At 44.6% G+C, this 17287-nt stretch overlaps 1 protein-coding gene across 1 annotated transcript; it reads left to right on the forward strand.

Moving 5' to 3' along the window:
* Positions 1 to 396: 396 nt before the first annotated feature.
* Positions 397 to 15466, forward strand: LOC310792183 (vomeronasal type-2 receptor 1-like; the record flags this gene model as incomplete). The annotated part of the gene is made up of 12 exons (XM_083653912.1): positions 397 to 620; positions 826 to 1123; positions 1383 to 1610; positions 3896 to 4019; positions 7967 to 8234; positions 10398 to 10613; positions 10991 to 11081; positions 11221 to 11441; positions 11805 to 12015; positions 12199 to 12426; positions 12544 to 12667; positions 14571 to 15466. 12 exons carry the CDS (start codon positions 397 to 399, stop codon positions 15464 to 15466), a joined length of 3129 nt encoding a protein of 1042 aa, XP_083510038.1.
* Between the last annotated feature and the right edge of the window lie 1821 nt (positions 15467 to 17287).

Here is a 17287-nt window from a genome sequence, read left to right on the forward strand (position 1 = left end):
GGGGTTCAGTATCTTGCCCAAGGACACTTCGACATGCAGACTGGAGGAGACGGGAATCCAACCACCGACCTCTTTTATCCAAAGCGTTTAGAGGACAACCCGCTCTACCTCCTGAGCTACAGCCGCCCCGGTCTTATAAAAACAGGACATACAGTAACATAAAACAACATATAAACAATATAGAACAATCAAGAATAAAAAGAACAAGAGATACAAACCAACACAAGTTCAAAAACCATTTCCCCGAAAGGCAGCATTACTCTAGCTTACTCAGCAAGACCATGAAGCATCGCTGTTCCATTATTATTTGTCATGCTTCAATATATAAATACTGATGCAAGCTCTGCCCTGGTCCTGTTAGGGTGCATCTGCTGCTGCCCTGCAGTTTGTCTCTTAATGTCCACCCACCTAGAGCAGGGTTGGGCCCTTCTGCAGCTGCTGCTGGTGGCATCTCTCTTTGGGGCTGAGGAGCCAGTGTGTCGGCAGATAGCGGAGCCGGAGGTCCCCCAGCTGTCTAAGAATGGTGACATTATTTTGGGTGGAATCTTTTCTCTCCACAGCACCTGGAAAGGCAGACAGGACACCTTCATGTACAGACCACCAGCACTACAGTGCACAAGGTAAAGCACACTGTAGCAAGGTGTTTGAGATAAAGTAGAAGATCAGAAGAGTTGGGTAGATATACAAAATAGATTGAAAAAAGGTTATTACACTGAGTTGTGAAATAAGAAATGTTTGCCCATATTTTCACTTTTAATTTCATTTCATTTAATTTCAAGGACATACTGGGTATAACACCAACTATTTGTAACTGTCTGGGTCCAGTTTGAATTTCAGAGCTTTTCAGTTTGCTCAGGCTATGCTCTTTGCCATTGAGGAGATTAACAACAGCACAGACCTGCTGCCTGGCATCTTTCTGGGTTACAAGATCTATGATGAATGTCGCTCCATTGCAAGGGGCGTAAGTGTGGCACTGGCCTTGGCTAATGGTAATGAGGATATATCCACAGCCTCCAAGGCCCCCTGCACCAGACCGGCCCAAGTGCAGGCCATTGTAGGAGAGAGCTCCTCCTCTCCTGCCATGGCTGTATCTACTGTCATTGGACCTTTTCGTATCCCATTGGTAGGTAGTTTTTTCCCCCTCTCCCCCTCCTTTTTATACACATGTATAATCATGTACTGTAATAGTGCTTGGCCACAGTTTGATCTATTCATTTTGTTTTATTTTCTCAACAATACAGTAATTATGATACTGCAATTTGTCTGACTGCTCACAGTAAAGGCAGTTTTAAGATAATTACTGGTAAAGTGCTCTATGTTTTCCTGTGTACTCTTTGCATCATCATCTTGGGAATAATATTCCTCTTGTCTCTACTCCCTAGGTCAGCCACCTTGCCACCTGTGCTTGTCTCAGTGACAAAGTCCGGTACCCATCCTTCCTCAGAACAATACCCAGTGACTTCTACCAGAGCAGAGCTCTGGCCCAGTTGGTCAAGCACTTTGGCTGGACTTGGGTCGGGGCAATTAGGAGCAATAATGATTATGGCAATAAAGGCATGGCCATATTAACAGAGACGGCCCAACAGCTGGGCATCTGTCTAGAGTACTCTGTATCCTTCTTTAGAACAGATCCACCAGAAAAAATACAGGCAATAATTGACATTATCAAAGCTTCCACTTCGCAGGTGATTGTCACTTTCCTCAGCGGGAATACTAATACATGGAATGGCCCCCCACAACCTGACTGGGTACCAGTGGGTAGGCACTGAGGGCTGGATCGCTGATTCCTACACTGCAACTATGAATGGACACCACATCCTGGATGGTGCGATAGGGCTGTCCATCCCCAAGGCCCATGTCACAGGCATGAGAGAGTTCATTTTGGATATAAAGTCACTCAATTCCTCAAGTAATGAATTGTTCACAGAATTCTGGGAGACAATGTTTGATTGTAGGTTCAAGCAGATGAAGGGCTCAGAAGGGAATCAGCGATACTGTACAGGCTCTGAAGATCTGTCTGGGCAGCAAAACAGTTTCACTGATATGTCACTCATGGCCATCTTTAACAATATCTATAAAGGAGTGTATGCTGTGGCTCACGCACTACATAATGTTCTTGGCTGTAAAGAAATATGTGGCAATAAGGTTCAGCCAGATCCATTCACGGTGAGTTGAACACTGAAGACTGAATGATAGTTCTTCATTATGTGCTTACTGCATCGTTTAATAATTTGTTGCATGTCCATCATTCTGCAGAGCTAATACGAGGTGGTTTACATTTAACACTTTGAGTGCCACGGCCCTTGGGCAAAAGGTTGCTTGCTGTGCCACATAGGCTGCAATGCATTTTAAAACAGTCATATAATTTCTTTAATAATTACTATGTAAACACTGAACACGCACAAATAACGATGAGACTCTCTTCTATCACCTGCAAAAAAAAGTTTATTGATCCCATCTTCCGTTCTTTAGTTATGAGCCGGAGAAGATAGCTTGATTGAACCAAAAACAGCCCTTTTTTTCTACGAGCTGAGATAATGAGCCTTTTGTGAAATTAAACATTTCAAGCACATCACTGACTCTGAAGCTAATTTTCTGATGTCTGGGTCTGTCTGGGTGAAGTGTATGCTGCTCTGCGTGCTCTGCGTGCCCCCCCCCCCCCCCCCTCAACTGCACACGCCTCCTCCTGGGTGTGTCTTATGTGTCTGGTGGCTCTCTGCTGAGTTTGCTGTGCACACACAGTGAACGGTGCGCGACATCCAGCTTTTTGGTTCCGCGTGTGTTTGTCACGGGCTCCCATGCTTCCAGTTGAGAATAATAAGGCTGATTATGCGGATGTGCTGTCGCAGCGGACACGCAGGTGCTCAGTTGTGACAGCGGATGCAGCTGCTGCGGGCACAGCTGGCGTTTGGCTTCATGCATGTCGATGCATACGGACGGATGCGATGCGATTTCCTTTTTCCCCAGCGACTTCTTCTGTGTGTTTGGCTCCACTTTCTCTTATCAGGAGAGTGCTGTCGCCACCTAATGGGTTTGTAAAATAGGTTATAGACCTCCAATAGCTACAATATTGTAAGAGGCGATGTAAGAAGCTTAGATCGACACCCCCCCCCCCCCCCCCGTCAAAAAAACAATTTGGAGTTACTGACGCCATTTGGCGTCGCTGGCAGCCTACGGTAAATTTCTAATGACGCCATATGGCGTCGCTGGCACTCAATGTGTTAATGGAATAAGTAAAGTAATATATCTATCTGCTTATATTTTGCAGCACATAAAAAAGGTTCAGTTCAAGACAAAGGAGGGGGAGGACGTTTACTTTGATGAGAATGGAGACCCAGCAGCAAAGTATGATATCATAAACTGGCAGCCGAATGAAAATGGCAGTGTGGAGTTTGTCACCATTGGTCTTTATGATGCATCTTTACCTGCAGAAAAACAGCTGAATCTGCACACCAAGTCTTTAATTTGGGCCCAGAACTCAGAACAGGTTCATACCGTATGATCATTCATGTATTGTTAACTTGCGGGAATATTGTATCGTAATCTCGATTGAATCAGAATTCCAAATGGTGACTTGTAGGACAACGGAAAGCTCGCACACTGCAATGGCTCCAAGTTGAGTGTATTTATTTTACACCGTTAAAAAAGGTAACGTTTCGGGCAGCACCCTGCCCTTCCTCAGGGTGCTGCCCGAAACATTACCTTTTTTAACGGTGTAAAAATAAATACACTCAACTTGGAGCCATTGCAGTGTGCGAGCTTTCCTTTTTCTCTCATCAGTCTCTACCTTGAGCTCTGCACCTGCCCTATTCAGGTTTTGGATGTGCGTGTCTCTACTTTTTCTCACTTGTAGGACAACAACATATCAAAGTGTCTCTTATTTTTGTTCATGCAGGTGCCTGTGTCAGTGTGCAGTGAGAGCTGTCCCCCAGGAACCCGTAAGGTCCTGCAGAAAGGAATGCCGGTCTGCTGCTATGACTGTATACCATGTGCAGAAGGAGAAATCAGCAATACCACAGGTACTCTAGTAGTATTTAAGGGATCAGAGTATAATGGCTGTAAATTCAATATCAGCAATCAAATAAATATTCAAATATAATACCAGTATATGTTTATATACAGTACAATTCATAGTAAAAATTTTGTTCATCATCAGTGCATTTGAATATCAAATTTGGGAGTACTGCGAAATCTTGTTCTGATTTATAGAAAATGTTTGAGTAGCATGTGATTATACTGTAAACAACATGTACATTAGTTGTAGATAGTCTGACTCACTGGAAGCAGGCTGCGAGTATAAGCTCTGCTAATGATGCTGAACATTTCAGTCAGAGCCGCTCCCTGCAAGCTCTGACATTTCAGGCAGAGTGAAGGGAAATCCCTCGCTCCCTGCATGTTTGCTCTCAAATGCTCCCACTGCTGTGAAACAACAACAACAACGCTAGCTTGCTTGGGTAGCGTGCTTAGGAGGACATGACAGTGGAGTGCCGACTTTTGTTAAATTCGGACAGCGCCACCCACTGGCAACACAAAAAGTGGTGAATCTCGAGTAGAACTGTTCATCTGGTCGACTTAAAACATTATGTGTGCTGACAGAGTGTCGTCCCCAATTTCGGACACGTGCATAGTCATAGCACCACCTACTGGCAACACAAAAAGCAGTTTATCTCAAGAACTGTCCATCCAATCGACTTTGGGGAGCCCAATTTCAGACGTGCGTACTTTTTGAGCAATATGTTAAAGTGTCAATGTTAATTTACATTTATTTATTCGTTTATTTGTCAGGGACAATGCATGAATCATTGTAACAAGTTACAAGAACATGAAACATATGCGATGCATATAGGATATCTAGCCAAGGCTAATTTGCAATCCCTGTCCCTGGGTAGGCTTTTCTAATAAAAAACATAATCTAAACAAAGTGCAAACATAAAAATTGTGACACGATCATACATAGGTTGTTAACAAACTACAGTAGCTTAAAGGAAGGCTTTATTGATTTTCAACCTGCTTTATGTCATTTTAATGTTGGTAATAATAATAATATATATAGAATAGATGGGCAGCCTTTACCTTGTCTGCATGTTTTCGTGTACTGATAGCTCTACAGTTTATTCCAGGGCACTTGTGTGTTAGAATGTCCAGAATGACGCTAAACGCATATCATTCTGGACACGGAAGTGAACAGCTGTTCTGCTGATTGATTGATTGATTTACTTTATTTGGTGATGTCAACAAAACAGGGCACAAATACAAAAACAGCACACATACAATCACCGAGGATAAAAACACAATAAAGCCCTAAGGCTTATTTCCATTGCGGTCCTCTGAACATAAAAACATAAGCATAAAAGAGACAGACATAAAACACGGATGGGTATCACCACAAACACTCAGATTAAGATTAGTAACATTATTACTAGTTTGAAAAGTAATAAAGGCACACTTCAATATTATAGGATACATATACATTTGTTGTTATATGTACAGGAATTACCAGCAAGACAATCAACACACCACAACGCAAAAAGGGTGCCATAGCAACCAGAGAGCAGCGGCAGCGTTCACTCAACCGGAACAGGGCCAATTTGGTCATGGGAGGGAAAAAGAAAAGGTGGGGGGGGGGGGGGGGGGGGGGTTGCGAGAGAGGGGAAGGGGGGGGGGGTGAAGGCAGGTGGGCGGGATGGGGGTGGGAGTTGGCGAGGGTGGAGGGGTGCGTGATTATGTAGAGTCCAAGTGCGTGCGTGTCCATGTATGTGTGCTTATGAGTCTTTGGAGGGTCCATGTGTGTGTGTGTATGTAAGTCAGCTTCCCTCGGCTGATAACACAGCGGTTGCTGTGGAGATAGCCTCGTTCTTTCCCAGTCCAAGAGTCAAACAACAGATGTCCATACGAGGGAGGGGGGGCAGGGTGGGTGTTGAGAGCGCTTGTTGCAGTCGAGACTTCAGGAGAAAGTTTGCTGCTAGTGGCCTTGATGGCCGATAGCAGGTGGGGGGAGGCCAGATTAGATCAAGATGTTTGGGTTTCCGCGGGAGGAGCAGCATTCAACTGCATTCCTCTCTCAAGTCTGTCTGTGGTCCTCAATTTAAACACTTCGGCTCGCAGAGCAGTGATTTTCTCCAGGAAGTAATCTATTTTTGCGATTCAGATCAGAAATTGCAACAGTCCGAGTACTCACTGCCCCGCCCATCTCGTTTATCATGACGTGCAGCCTAGGGTCAATGGCTGCTGTCTTCCCGTAGCCCGCGGCGAAGGTCCCGTCTGGGCAGAGGGGGGGGGGGGGGGTTCCCCGGACCCCGCATTCCTCATGGAAGATTTTGTCGATTGCGTTGAGAGACCAGCTTAATAATTCCATATTTGTAGTTTCGAAGAGACAAGTGCAAGATTGGCTCCAGATTAGGACAGGTAGCAAGAGAGGGAGAGAAGGAGAAATGCGAGCAAGTGAAGGGAAATCCCTCGCTCCCTGCATGTTTGCTCTCAAATGCTCAAACGCTCTCAAATGCTCCCACTGCTCCTCAAGGGCAGCTGTTACAACTACAGATTGTTTCTTTTGATTTTAGATTCATGCGCACAACCATCGAGAGCCTTAATGAACAATGAGCCATACCAGCTGGCAAGGGCAGAGTTTCTGCAGCCAGACACGTGGATTTCTCAATGGAGAAAACATATACAGAAGTTAAACACTGTCCATCTGCATAATATGACTGAGATTATAATAACACAACGCGGGTTGAAAACCGCCAAAGCCTTCGTTTATAGTTACAACTCATCACAGCCGGAGCCAAAGGGGTAACCAGGGGTTGAACCAATTTAGTTGCGGCCGTCCCCTGCCCCCAGGGAAGAGATTTGCACAAAATAATGGAATCAGTATTCACAAAATAATGTGCAATGTAGCTGTCATCGCATGGTCATGGCTTCTTTATATACACTAGCGGACCCGTGGGGACCCCCCTGTGAGTTAGGCCCCCCCTGGTCTGGAACATGACATCATCACTGATGACATCACTGATGACATCATCACTGAATTTATCTATCTGCTAGAAGAAATTAACAGTGCAAATACTTTTACTTTCCCCCATATCTCCCCAATTGTGCTGCCCCGCGGTCACTGTCCCACCCCCTCTGCTGATCTGGAGAGCGCCGTAGGCACACACGCTTCCTCCGATACATGTGCAGTTGCCAGCCACTTCTTTTCACCTTTTCACCGGCAGGACGTAGCATGTGGGAGGATCATGCTATTCCCATCAGTTCCCTTCCGCCCCGAATTGACCGACCAGAGGAGCAGAGGCGCTAGTGCAGCGACCAGGACACATACCCTCATTGCGGCTTCCCACCCGCAGACACAGACAATCGGGCCTGTATGGATGCCCAACCAAGCCGGAGGTAACACAGGGGCGTGAACCTGCGACCCTAACGAGTGACATACCTTGAAGCTCACCCTTATGGCCCCTTTAAGCAATATTTGGGGGTACCTCAACATCACGGCTTGTTTTCAAATGGTCCTATACCCCTACCTCTACTCTAAGCCTAAGCCTTACGCGTCCCTTGATCCCCAGCTCTTTACGACCTTCCTATCCCTAGCTACAGCCCCTTTTCCACAGCCCCGCGCCTTGCTTGACCTCTCTCCAAACCCTCCCACCACACACATCCCCATAGCCACTATTCCTACCCACCGCCGAATCCTCACTCTACACGACCTTTCTAGCCCCCCTCCTACCACCCACATTCCATTAGCCACTCCAACTTACCTACCCGTCGAACCCCGTCTCGACGACCTATGCCTATGCCTCCATACGGCCCCTATTCCCTACCTCGTCTCCACAAAATGTTTATGAGTGAGTGAGTGAGCGAGTGAGTGTCCTGAATTTTGCCATCTTCTGATCCAGGCCTGGCCTGCTGCCACCGCTGTGGGAAAATAAGGGTGCTACTCAGGAAATCTAATATCTGTTTTGATTTTAACTTGTAGATTCCATCACCTGTGTGCGATGCCATCCTGAATTCTGGTCAAACGAGAAAAGAGATGACTGTGAAAAGAAGGACACAGAGTTTCTATCATATGAAGAGATTATGGGGGCACTGCTCGCGGCGGCGTCCCTGTTAGGAACTTGGATGACTGCTATGGTGGCTTTCATTTTCTTCAGATACAGGAACACCCCCATAGTCAAGGCCAACAACTCTGAGCTGAGTTTCCTGTTGCTCTTGTCCCTGGCTCCTGTGTTCTCTGACCTTCATGGGCCGGCCGTCTGAGTGGTCCTGCATGCTGCGACACACAGCATTTGGGATCACCTTTGTCCTCTGCATGTCTTGTGTTCTGGGGAAAACTATAGTGGTGTTACTGGCCTTCAGGGCTACACTTCCAGGGAGTAATATCATGAAATGATTTGGCCCTGCTCAGCAGAGACTCAGTGTTCTGGCTTTAACTCTCATTCAGGTCCTGATTTGTATGTAATGTCTATGTAATTGTATGTAGGTTTAGGGTTAGGGTCTGGGGGAGGGTTCTTTCGCAATGGCGAGACAGATCTCAATTTTGTCGGAATGCCGGTATTTCGGAGTGCCGACATTTCGGAATGCCGAGGTGTCCCCGGCCCTATGTGTCGAAACGCGTAGGCGTGAAGCCACTTAATTAAAGGCTTTTTAAAAATTCTGCAAACAGTAGTTTTTTGGTTCTGACTCTTCACCAAGTTGAATTTACTATTACGTCAACCATCTTTGTTTCTACTTATAAACCATTTTTTGTTGGCAGTAGGTGGTGCTATGACTATGCGTGTGTCGAAATTGCACAAAATTCTGCACTGCAATCCATCGGGTTCCCAGCAGCACACTCCAAATTTTGAAGTTGATTCGATGAAAGCTTCTCAAGATAAACCACTTTTTGTTGCCAGTAGGTGGTGCTATGCTGCAATGCACAAAATCTGGCACCGCACTCAGTCGCATTTCCAGCAGCATGCTCCCCAAGTTTGAAGTCGATTCTATGAACGGTTCTCGAGATTAACCACTTTGTGTTGCCAGTAGGTGACGCTATGCCAAACTGCGCGTAATTCAACACCACACTCACTCGGGTACCCAGCAGCATACTCCCCAAGTTTGAAGTTGGACGAATGGTTCTTGAGATAAAGCGCTTTTTGTGTTGCCAGTAGGTGGCACTATGCCAAATTGTCTTTCTGATTCTGATTGCACGGAATTCGGCACCACACTCTGTTGGGGTTGCCAGCACCAAGTTTGAAGTTGATCAGATGAATGGTTCTCGAAATAAACAGTATTTTTGTGTTGCCATGAGGTGGCACTTTCCTGAATTGCCAGAAATTCACACTGCAGTCTGTCGGGTCGCGAGCAGCACACCCGTCAAGTTTTAAGTTGATCAGATGAAAAGTTCTTGAGATAACCCAGATTGTGTGTTGCCACTAAGTGGCGCTATGAGAATGTGCGTGTCCGAAATTCAGCACTGCAATCTGTTGGTTTCCCAGCAGCGCACTCCCCAAGTTTGAAGTCATGAACGGTTCTCGAGAGAAACCACTTTTTGTGTTGCCAGTAGGTGTTGCTATGCAGAATTGTACGAATTTTGCCACTGTCAGGTCACCAGCAGCGCACCCCCCAAGTCTGAAGTCGATTGGACGTATGGTTCTAGAGATAAACCGCTTTTTGTGTTGCCAATGGGTGGTGCCATGACTATGTGTGTGTTCAAATTGCACGAAAAGCAGCATTGCAAACCGTCAGGTTCCACCAGCGCACTCCCCAAGTTTGAAGTCAATCCGACGAACGGTTCTCGAGATACGCGAAGGACAGACAGGCAGATCGATAATTTTCTAGGCTTTACTGCTCCTTCACCCCCCATTATTTCTCAAATTAGTGCAAATCAGACGTTCAAATATTGAATGCAAAATCACCACAATTTTATGTGACTGAATAGGCTACTACTCATACAGCAAAAACTAATTAAGAACTTTCCAGTTTGGCACCTCCCTCCTCTGTCCTGTGCTCCCTGTGGAGTCATGGAACATCACTGTTCTATAACTACTTGTCATGCTTTATTATCTATAAATACAGATGCAAGCTCTGCCATGCCCCTGTTAGGGTGCACCTGCTGCTGCCCTGCAGTTTGTCTCTTAAGGTCCATACACAAGCGTTTTTTCTCGTGCGATTAATTCGCATGTCAGTCATATTTTTCTAACTTATATCAGGCAATGCAACCATGCATACCAACAGTGAAGCTTTGCTGAGTGATATTGCAGCAGATGTTTTTTCAGACCAGGGTTGATTTTTCATAAATTCACTTCCAACGTTTACACACATCTGTTGCTGTGATTGACAGGTGGGTCAAAATTTGCTTTGCAATTTCGTGCTGTATATTTGCATCGCGCTTGGTGTGTAACGGTCTTTAGTATGATGTCCACCCAAAGGTGGCCACAGCAGGGTTGGGTCCTTCTGCAGCTGCTGCTGGTGGCATCTCTCTCTGGGGCTGAGGAGCTGGTGTGTCGGCAGATAGGGGAGCCAGAGATCCCCCAGCTGTCTAAGAATGGGGACATTATTTTGGGTGGAATCTTCACTTTCCACAGCAGCTGGAAAGGCAGACAAGACTCCTACATGCACAGACCACCACCACTGCAGTGCACAAGGTAAATCACACTGTAGCCAGCTGTTTGACAGTAAGATAGAAGATTAGAAGAGCTGGGTAGATATACAAAATAATTAGAAATGTTTGCTCATGTAGTTTCACTTTTAATTTTGTTTCATTTCAAGGACATACTGGCTATAACAGCAACTATGTATAACTGTCTGGGTCAAGTTTGACTTTCAGAGAGTTCCAGTTTGCTCAGGCTATGCTCTTTGCCATTGAGGAGATTAACAACAGCACAGACTTGCTGCCTGGCATCTTTCTGGGCTACAAGATATATGATTCATGTGGCTCCATTGCAAGGGGAATAAGGGTGGCACTGGCATTGGCTAATAGGAATGAGGATATATCTACAGCCTCCAATGCACCCTGCACCAGACCAGCCCAAGTGCTGGCCATTATGGGAGACAGCTACTCCTCTCCTTCCATGGCTATATCCACTGTCATTGGACCTTTTCATATCCCAGTGGTGGGTAGTTTTTGTTTTACTGCTCACAGTAAAGGCAGTTTTAACAGAATTACTGCTAATGTGCTCTATGTTTTCCTGTGTACATTGTTTTAGAAATTGCATCCTCATCTTGGGCATATCATTCCTTTCTACTCCCTAGATCAGCCACTGGGCCACCTGTGCTTGTCTCAGTGACAAAGTCCGGTACCCATCGTTCCTCAGAACAATACCCAGTGACTTCTACCAGGCCAGAGGTCTGGCCCAGTTGGTCAAGCACTTTGGCTGGACTTGGGTCGGGGCAATTAGGAGCAATGATGCTTATGGCAATGACGGCATGGCCATATTCACAGAGACGGCCCAGCAGCTGGGCATCTGTCTAGAGTACTCTGTGTCCGTATTTAGAACAGATCCACCAGAAAAAATACAGGCAATAATTGACATGATCAAAGTTTCCACTTCAAAGGTAATTGTCGCCTTCCTTACCGCCCAAGATTTTGAAATGCTAATACATGAGATGGCCTCCCACAACCTGACTGGGCACCAGTGGGTAGGCAGTGAGGGCTGGATCATTGATTCCTACACTGTAACTATGAATAAACACCACATCCTGGATGGGACTATAGGACTCTCCGTCCCTAAGGCCCATGTCACAGGCATGAAGGAGTTCATGTTGGATGTAAAGTCACTCAATTCATATAGTCATGAATTGTTCACAGAATTCTGGGAGACAATGTTTGATTGTAGGTTCAAGCAGATGAAGGGCTCCGAAGGGAATCAGAGACACTGTACAGGGTCTGAAGATCTGTCTGGACAGCAAAACAGTTACACTGACATGTCAAACATGCCCATCCTTAACAATGTCTATAAAGCAGTGTATGCTGTGGCTCACGCACTACATAGTATTCTTGGCTGTAAAAAAACATGTGACAATAAGGTACAGCCAGATCCGTTCACGGTGAGTTGAACACTGAAGGCTGAATGATACTGTAGTTCAACAATACAGTACAGTATGTGCTTCACTTGAACACCCTTTTTAACGGTATTGTTTAATAAATTGTTGCATGTACATCATTCTCCAGAGCTAATACGAGGTGGTTTACATTTAATGGAATAAGTAAAGTAATATCTATCTGCTTAGATTTTGCAGCGCATAAAAAAGGTTCAGTTCAAGACAAAGGAGGGAGAGGACGTTTACTTTGATGATAATGGAGACCCACCAGCAAAGTATGACATCATAAACTGGCAGCCGAACAAAAATGACAATGTGGAGTTTGTGACCATTGGTCTTTATGACGGATCTTTACCTGCAGAAAAACAGCTAAATCTGCACACTAAGTCCATAACTTGGGCACAGAACTCAGAACAGGTTAATACCGTATGATCGTTGTGGGATTATTGTATGGTGGTCGATTTCATCAGAAATGGTGACTTGTAAAGACAACAGCATCAAAGTCTATCTTATACTGCTTTTTTGTTCATGCAGGTGCCTGTGTCAGTGTGCAGTGAGAGCTGTCCCCCAGGAACCCGTATGGTCCTCCAGAGAGGAAAGCCGGTCTGCTGCTATGACTGTATACCATGTGCAGAGGGAGAAATCAGCAAGACCACAGGTACTCTAGTATTACTTCATGCAGGCGTTCATGCCAAGGTCCCCCAAATAGCATTGTACTGAAGAAACTCATTGACAATACTAATTGAAAATTACAAGGAAATCACATCAATACAACATCTGAATATATTTCCTTAATGTTATTAATGTGATAACATAATCATTACACTTTTATTTCAAATATTTTCTCATTTATTGATATTCAATGTTTATTCTTTCCGTTATAAACATTGTTCCAGACTATTTCCCACACCAGGGGGAAATGGCAATGAATGTGATGACATTTTGCCTAGCAGGCAATTAGACAGGTGGGCATGTGGAAAATATCATTTTTATGTGGAATAGGGCTGCCCCAGACTCGTCGACGTCAAGCGATTATGTAAATTTGACGACTTGCAGGAAGTGCGTCGGCATTAGGTGAAGTAAAGATAATTAATACACTAGATAGCTCTGTTCCAATATCAGATTTCAAAATAAAAGTTTTTAATGGCTTCTGTGTGTGTTAGATTTGGGTAGAATGGCTTTTATTTGGGGGGAAATCCGGAAGTCAAATTGTTGTTGTTGGTTAGCGGAAGCAGCTAATAACTTTAGAAGTTGGCTCCATCTATCACATGGATTTGTGATTCCTACTCCCAGGCGACAGGGACAGGACAAACTTCAAAACATCACCCACGATCATCTGGGAGTATTTTAGACCGAGAATCAACTGTGCTGCTCTGTAACGTTATAGGCCCACTCCGCAAATTGGAAATGACATAAACATAACGATAATGTTATACCTGGAGCGTGCGTCCCTGTTGATGGGCAGCAGACAGCACCAAGTCAGTCCTGTTTTAATCAGGTTGTAACACACTTTTTGATCACGCATATTAGGATTATCAACACGTTGAATGTGTTTGTTAGTATACGTTACTTAATTAATGTAAGTTAAATAATTTAAATTACTTTCCTTGCCCCACACTAATGAAATAATTTTTTTTTGACAATGATTATCTTAACTACATATTACTCCAGTTTAAACATTAATCTGGCAGCAATCCTTTTGAATTTGAGGTTCAGTATTAAAAAAATAAAAGAATCGACTAATCGAAAAAATAGTGGTTAGATTAATCGAGAAGAAAATAATCATTTGGGACAGCCCTAATGTGGAAGGAAAGGATTCAATTATATTTGCAGACCAACGTTTCGACACGACAGCGTCTTCATCAGAGTCAAACAGTAATGGCAAAAGACAAGTTTAAATAGAGAGCCACAGGGATGATGTATTTTTGTAGTCGGAACACAGAAGTCCCGGACTTCATGGTTCTTCACTGTTTCTGCCTATTGGATTTTTGAATAGGTTTTTGGCACGATGCTTCAAATAAGGTATCTGGGCAACGCAAGCTCAATCAAACGCGAACCAGTGTTCAGCGGGATAATCTTCACACATGAGGACCACTTTCATGAGTTTTGAAGCGTTAGCCGTTTGCTAGCTAGCCGCCCTTTTAACGGCACGTAAAACGGCCACCCAAACGCCGGGCCTGGAAACAATATAGAGTATATACATACTATAAATATATAATACAGTATATACTTACTTACAAAACAATATATACATATTTTACACAACTACTAGTAACTGTCCACTTGTATCATATTATATAATATAATATAATATAATATAATATAATATAATATAATATAATATAATACTATTATTACTCTCATTACAAGTACATGTGTTATGTGGACAAATAGTGTACAGTGTGCAATGTGCATAAGCAATGTGAGTTGAGTAGTGACTTTATAGGAGGGGAGGGGAGGAGAGAGTCTCCTCTCTCTGCATGTATGGGAGTTATTGCGGTGAGCATGAAAGACCTCCCGTACTCAAGAAATGTAATATCTGTTTTGATTTTAACTTGTAGATTCCATCACCTGTGAGCGATGTCATCCTGAATTCTGGTCAAACGAGCAAAGAGATGACTGTGAGAAGAAGGACACAGAGTTTCTATCATATGAAGAGATTATGGGGGCACTGCTCGCGGCGGCGTCCCTGTTAGGAACTTGCATGACTGCTATGGTGGCTTTCATCTTCTTCAGACACAGGAAGAGCCCCATAGTCAAGGCCAACAACTCAGAGCTGAGCTTCCTGCTGCTCTTCTCCCTGGCTCTGTGTTTTCTGTGTTCGCTGACCTTCATCGGCCGGCCCTCTGAGTGGTCCTGCATGCTGCGACACACAGCATTTGGGATCACCTTTGTCCTCTGCATGTCTTGTGTTCTGGGGAAAACTATAGTGGTGTTACTGGCCTTCAGGGCTACACTTCCAGGGAGTAATATGATGAAATGGTTCGGCCCTCCTCAGCAGAGACTCAGTGTTCTGGCTTTCACTCTCATACAGGTCCTGATTTGCATACTTTGGCTAACTATCTCTCCTCCTTTCCCTTTCAAGAATTTTAAACACTTTAAAGACAAAATCATCTTAGAATGTGCATTAGGCTCAGCTGTAGGCTTCTGGGCTGTGTTGGGGTATATAGGAGTCCTGGCTATGTTATGTTTCTTTCTAGCTTTTTTGGCTCGGAACCTGCCTGATAATTTCAATGAAGGCAAATTTATCACCTTCAGCATGCTGATATTCTGTGCGGTCTGGATCACCTTTATCCCTGCGTATGTCAGCTCTCCAGGGAAGTTCAGTGTTGCTGTGGAGATATTTGCTATTCTGGCCTCCAGTTTTGCACTGCTATTCTGTATTTTTATTCCAAAATGTTACATAATCTTATTGAAGCCCGAAAAGAATACAAAAAAGAACATGATGGGCAGGTAAAATGCCATCAAAATCATCATGCTGAGTGAATATAAGAGGCATAGTAGAATGACAAGAACTTGTTTAAATAAAAACACATTTCATTCATGAATTCAATCGGGTACTATTATAAGTAACTGTGGTTGCTGTCACTGACATTAATCCTAATCATTTCTACAGTAACACTTCTTAGTAGCACCTCTTCACCTCCTCACCCCGATGGAAATAGGGTTCGGCTCCGTGCTGGTCCTCTTTCCATCGGGGGTGAGGAGGTGGTGAGTGTGGACAGCTACAAATACCTGGGCGTTCACCTGGACAAAAAACTGGACTGGAGATGCAATACCGAGGCTGTCTACAAGAAGGGGCAGAGCAGACTCTATTTCCTGAGGAGGCTCAGATCCTTCAACGTGTGCAGCAAGATGTTGCATATCTTTTACCAGTCTCTGGTAGCAAGTGCAATTATCTTTGCAGCCACCTGCTGGGGCAACTGCATCAGAGCCGGCGACTCTAACAAACTGAACAAACTTTTTAGGAGAGCGGGCTCTGTGCTGGGGACCACTATGGAGCCCCTGGAGGTGGTTGTGGAGGGAAGGATGCTACAAAAAATACTCAAAATCAGGGATGATACGACACACCCCCTACACGACCTGCTGGCTGGACAACGGAGCGGTTTCAGTCAGAGGCTCCGTCAGCTCCCCTGCAGCAAGGACCGTTACAGGAGGTCTTCTGTGCCCACCCCAATAACAATATACAATAACTCCTGGACACGCCGAGAGAGGAGGGTCCTCCTTTCCCTACCCCGCCCCCCTCCCCTCCCACCCTCCTATAATGACCCTCCTGAATGTTGAATCCATACTGCACATGCACAGTGCACACTCATGCCCACGTTGCACAGTGCACACTCACAATGTATAGTCATAGCTATATTAGCATGTAATATAATACGCCATACAGGGTACGGCATAGTCATAGCAGTTATAATATAAATAATCAAACAGTGTACAGCTTTAGTGATAGAAATAATAGTATTATTTAATATACTTACAGTTTCCGGGAAACGAAAGATGTAACGGCGGTGGAAGTAAAGTTGTATATATTGTATATTGCATATTTTACGTATTGTATTGTTTCTTGCTTCTTTCTAGCAATATGTTGATACTGCTCTTTTTGCTCTGCACCTTACCTACGGGAATTTGTGTAACTTTTTATTGTTTAATTAGTTGTTGCTGTCATTGATGCTACTGCTGCTGTAACGCCAGAATTTCCCTACGGGGATGAATAAATTACTCTATCTATCTATCGATCTATCTATCTATCGCTATCTTCCCTGCGTCTTAAGCTATCATCTGTCTCCACCATCCAGTTTTGCGCTGGAATCTAAGCCCAGACAGGTGTAGGCATGTCCGTGCGCCTCTTAGCCTATCATCTGCCTCCCGCAAGTGTCATATTGCGCTCTGGCGAAGATACCATCGCCATGTTCCAAGCGTAAACACAGCTTCGGGCGTTGCCCGTGCCAAAATAGGCGTTCCAGCACAATGTGTTAGGAAAAAAAACCCACTATGCCAGGCGTACACCTGAGCGCACACAGTATTCTCTGCGCATCCTTACTTGGATACATTACGCACGGCATGCATGCCACTTTCTCTCCAACACCTCACGCGCGCCCACACTCTTCCCTCCTCAGAATGCCACGATTGATTTTCAACGATCGCCTACATTGCAGAAAAAACACCTTGATTTAAAAATTATAATTTGTTTATTAGGCTACATAATTCCCGACCATACAGGTCTGTGGTGTGAGGTAACAGTAGATTGCTTCTGAGAAAGTTGTGCCGGCCAGTA

Source organism: Poromitra crassiceps, assembly GCF_964638095.1.
Source record: "Poromitra crassiceps genome assembly, chromosome: 17".
Lineage (NCBI taxonomy): Eukaryota > Metazoa > Chordata > Actinopteri > Beryciformes > Melamphaidae > Poromitra > Poromitra crassiceps.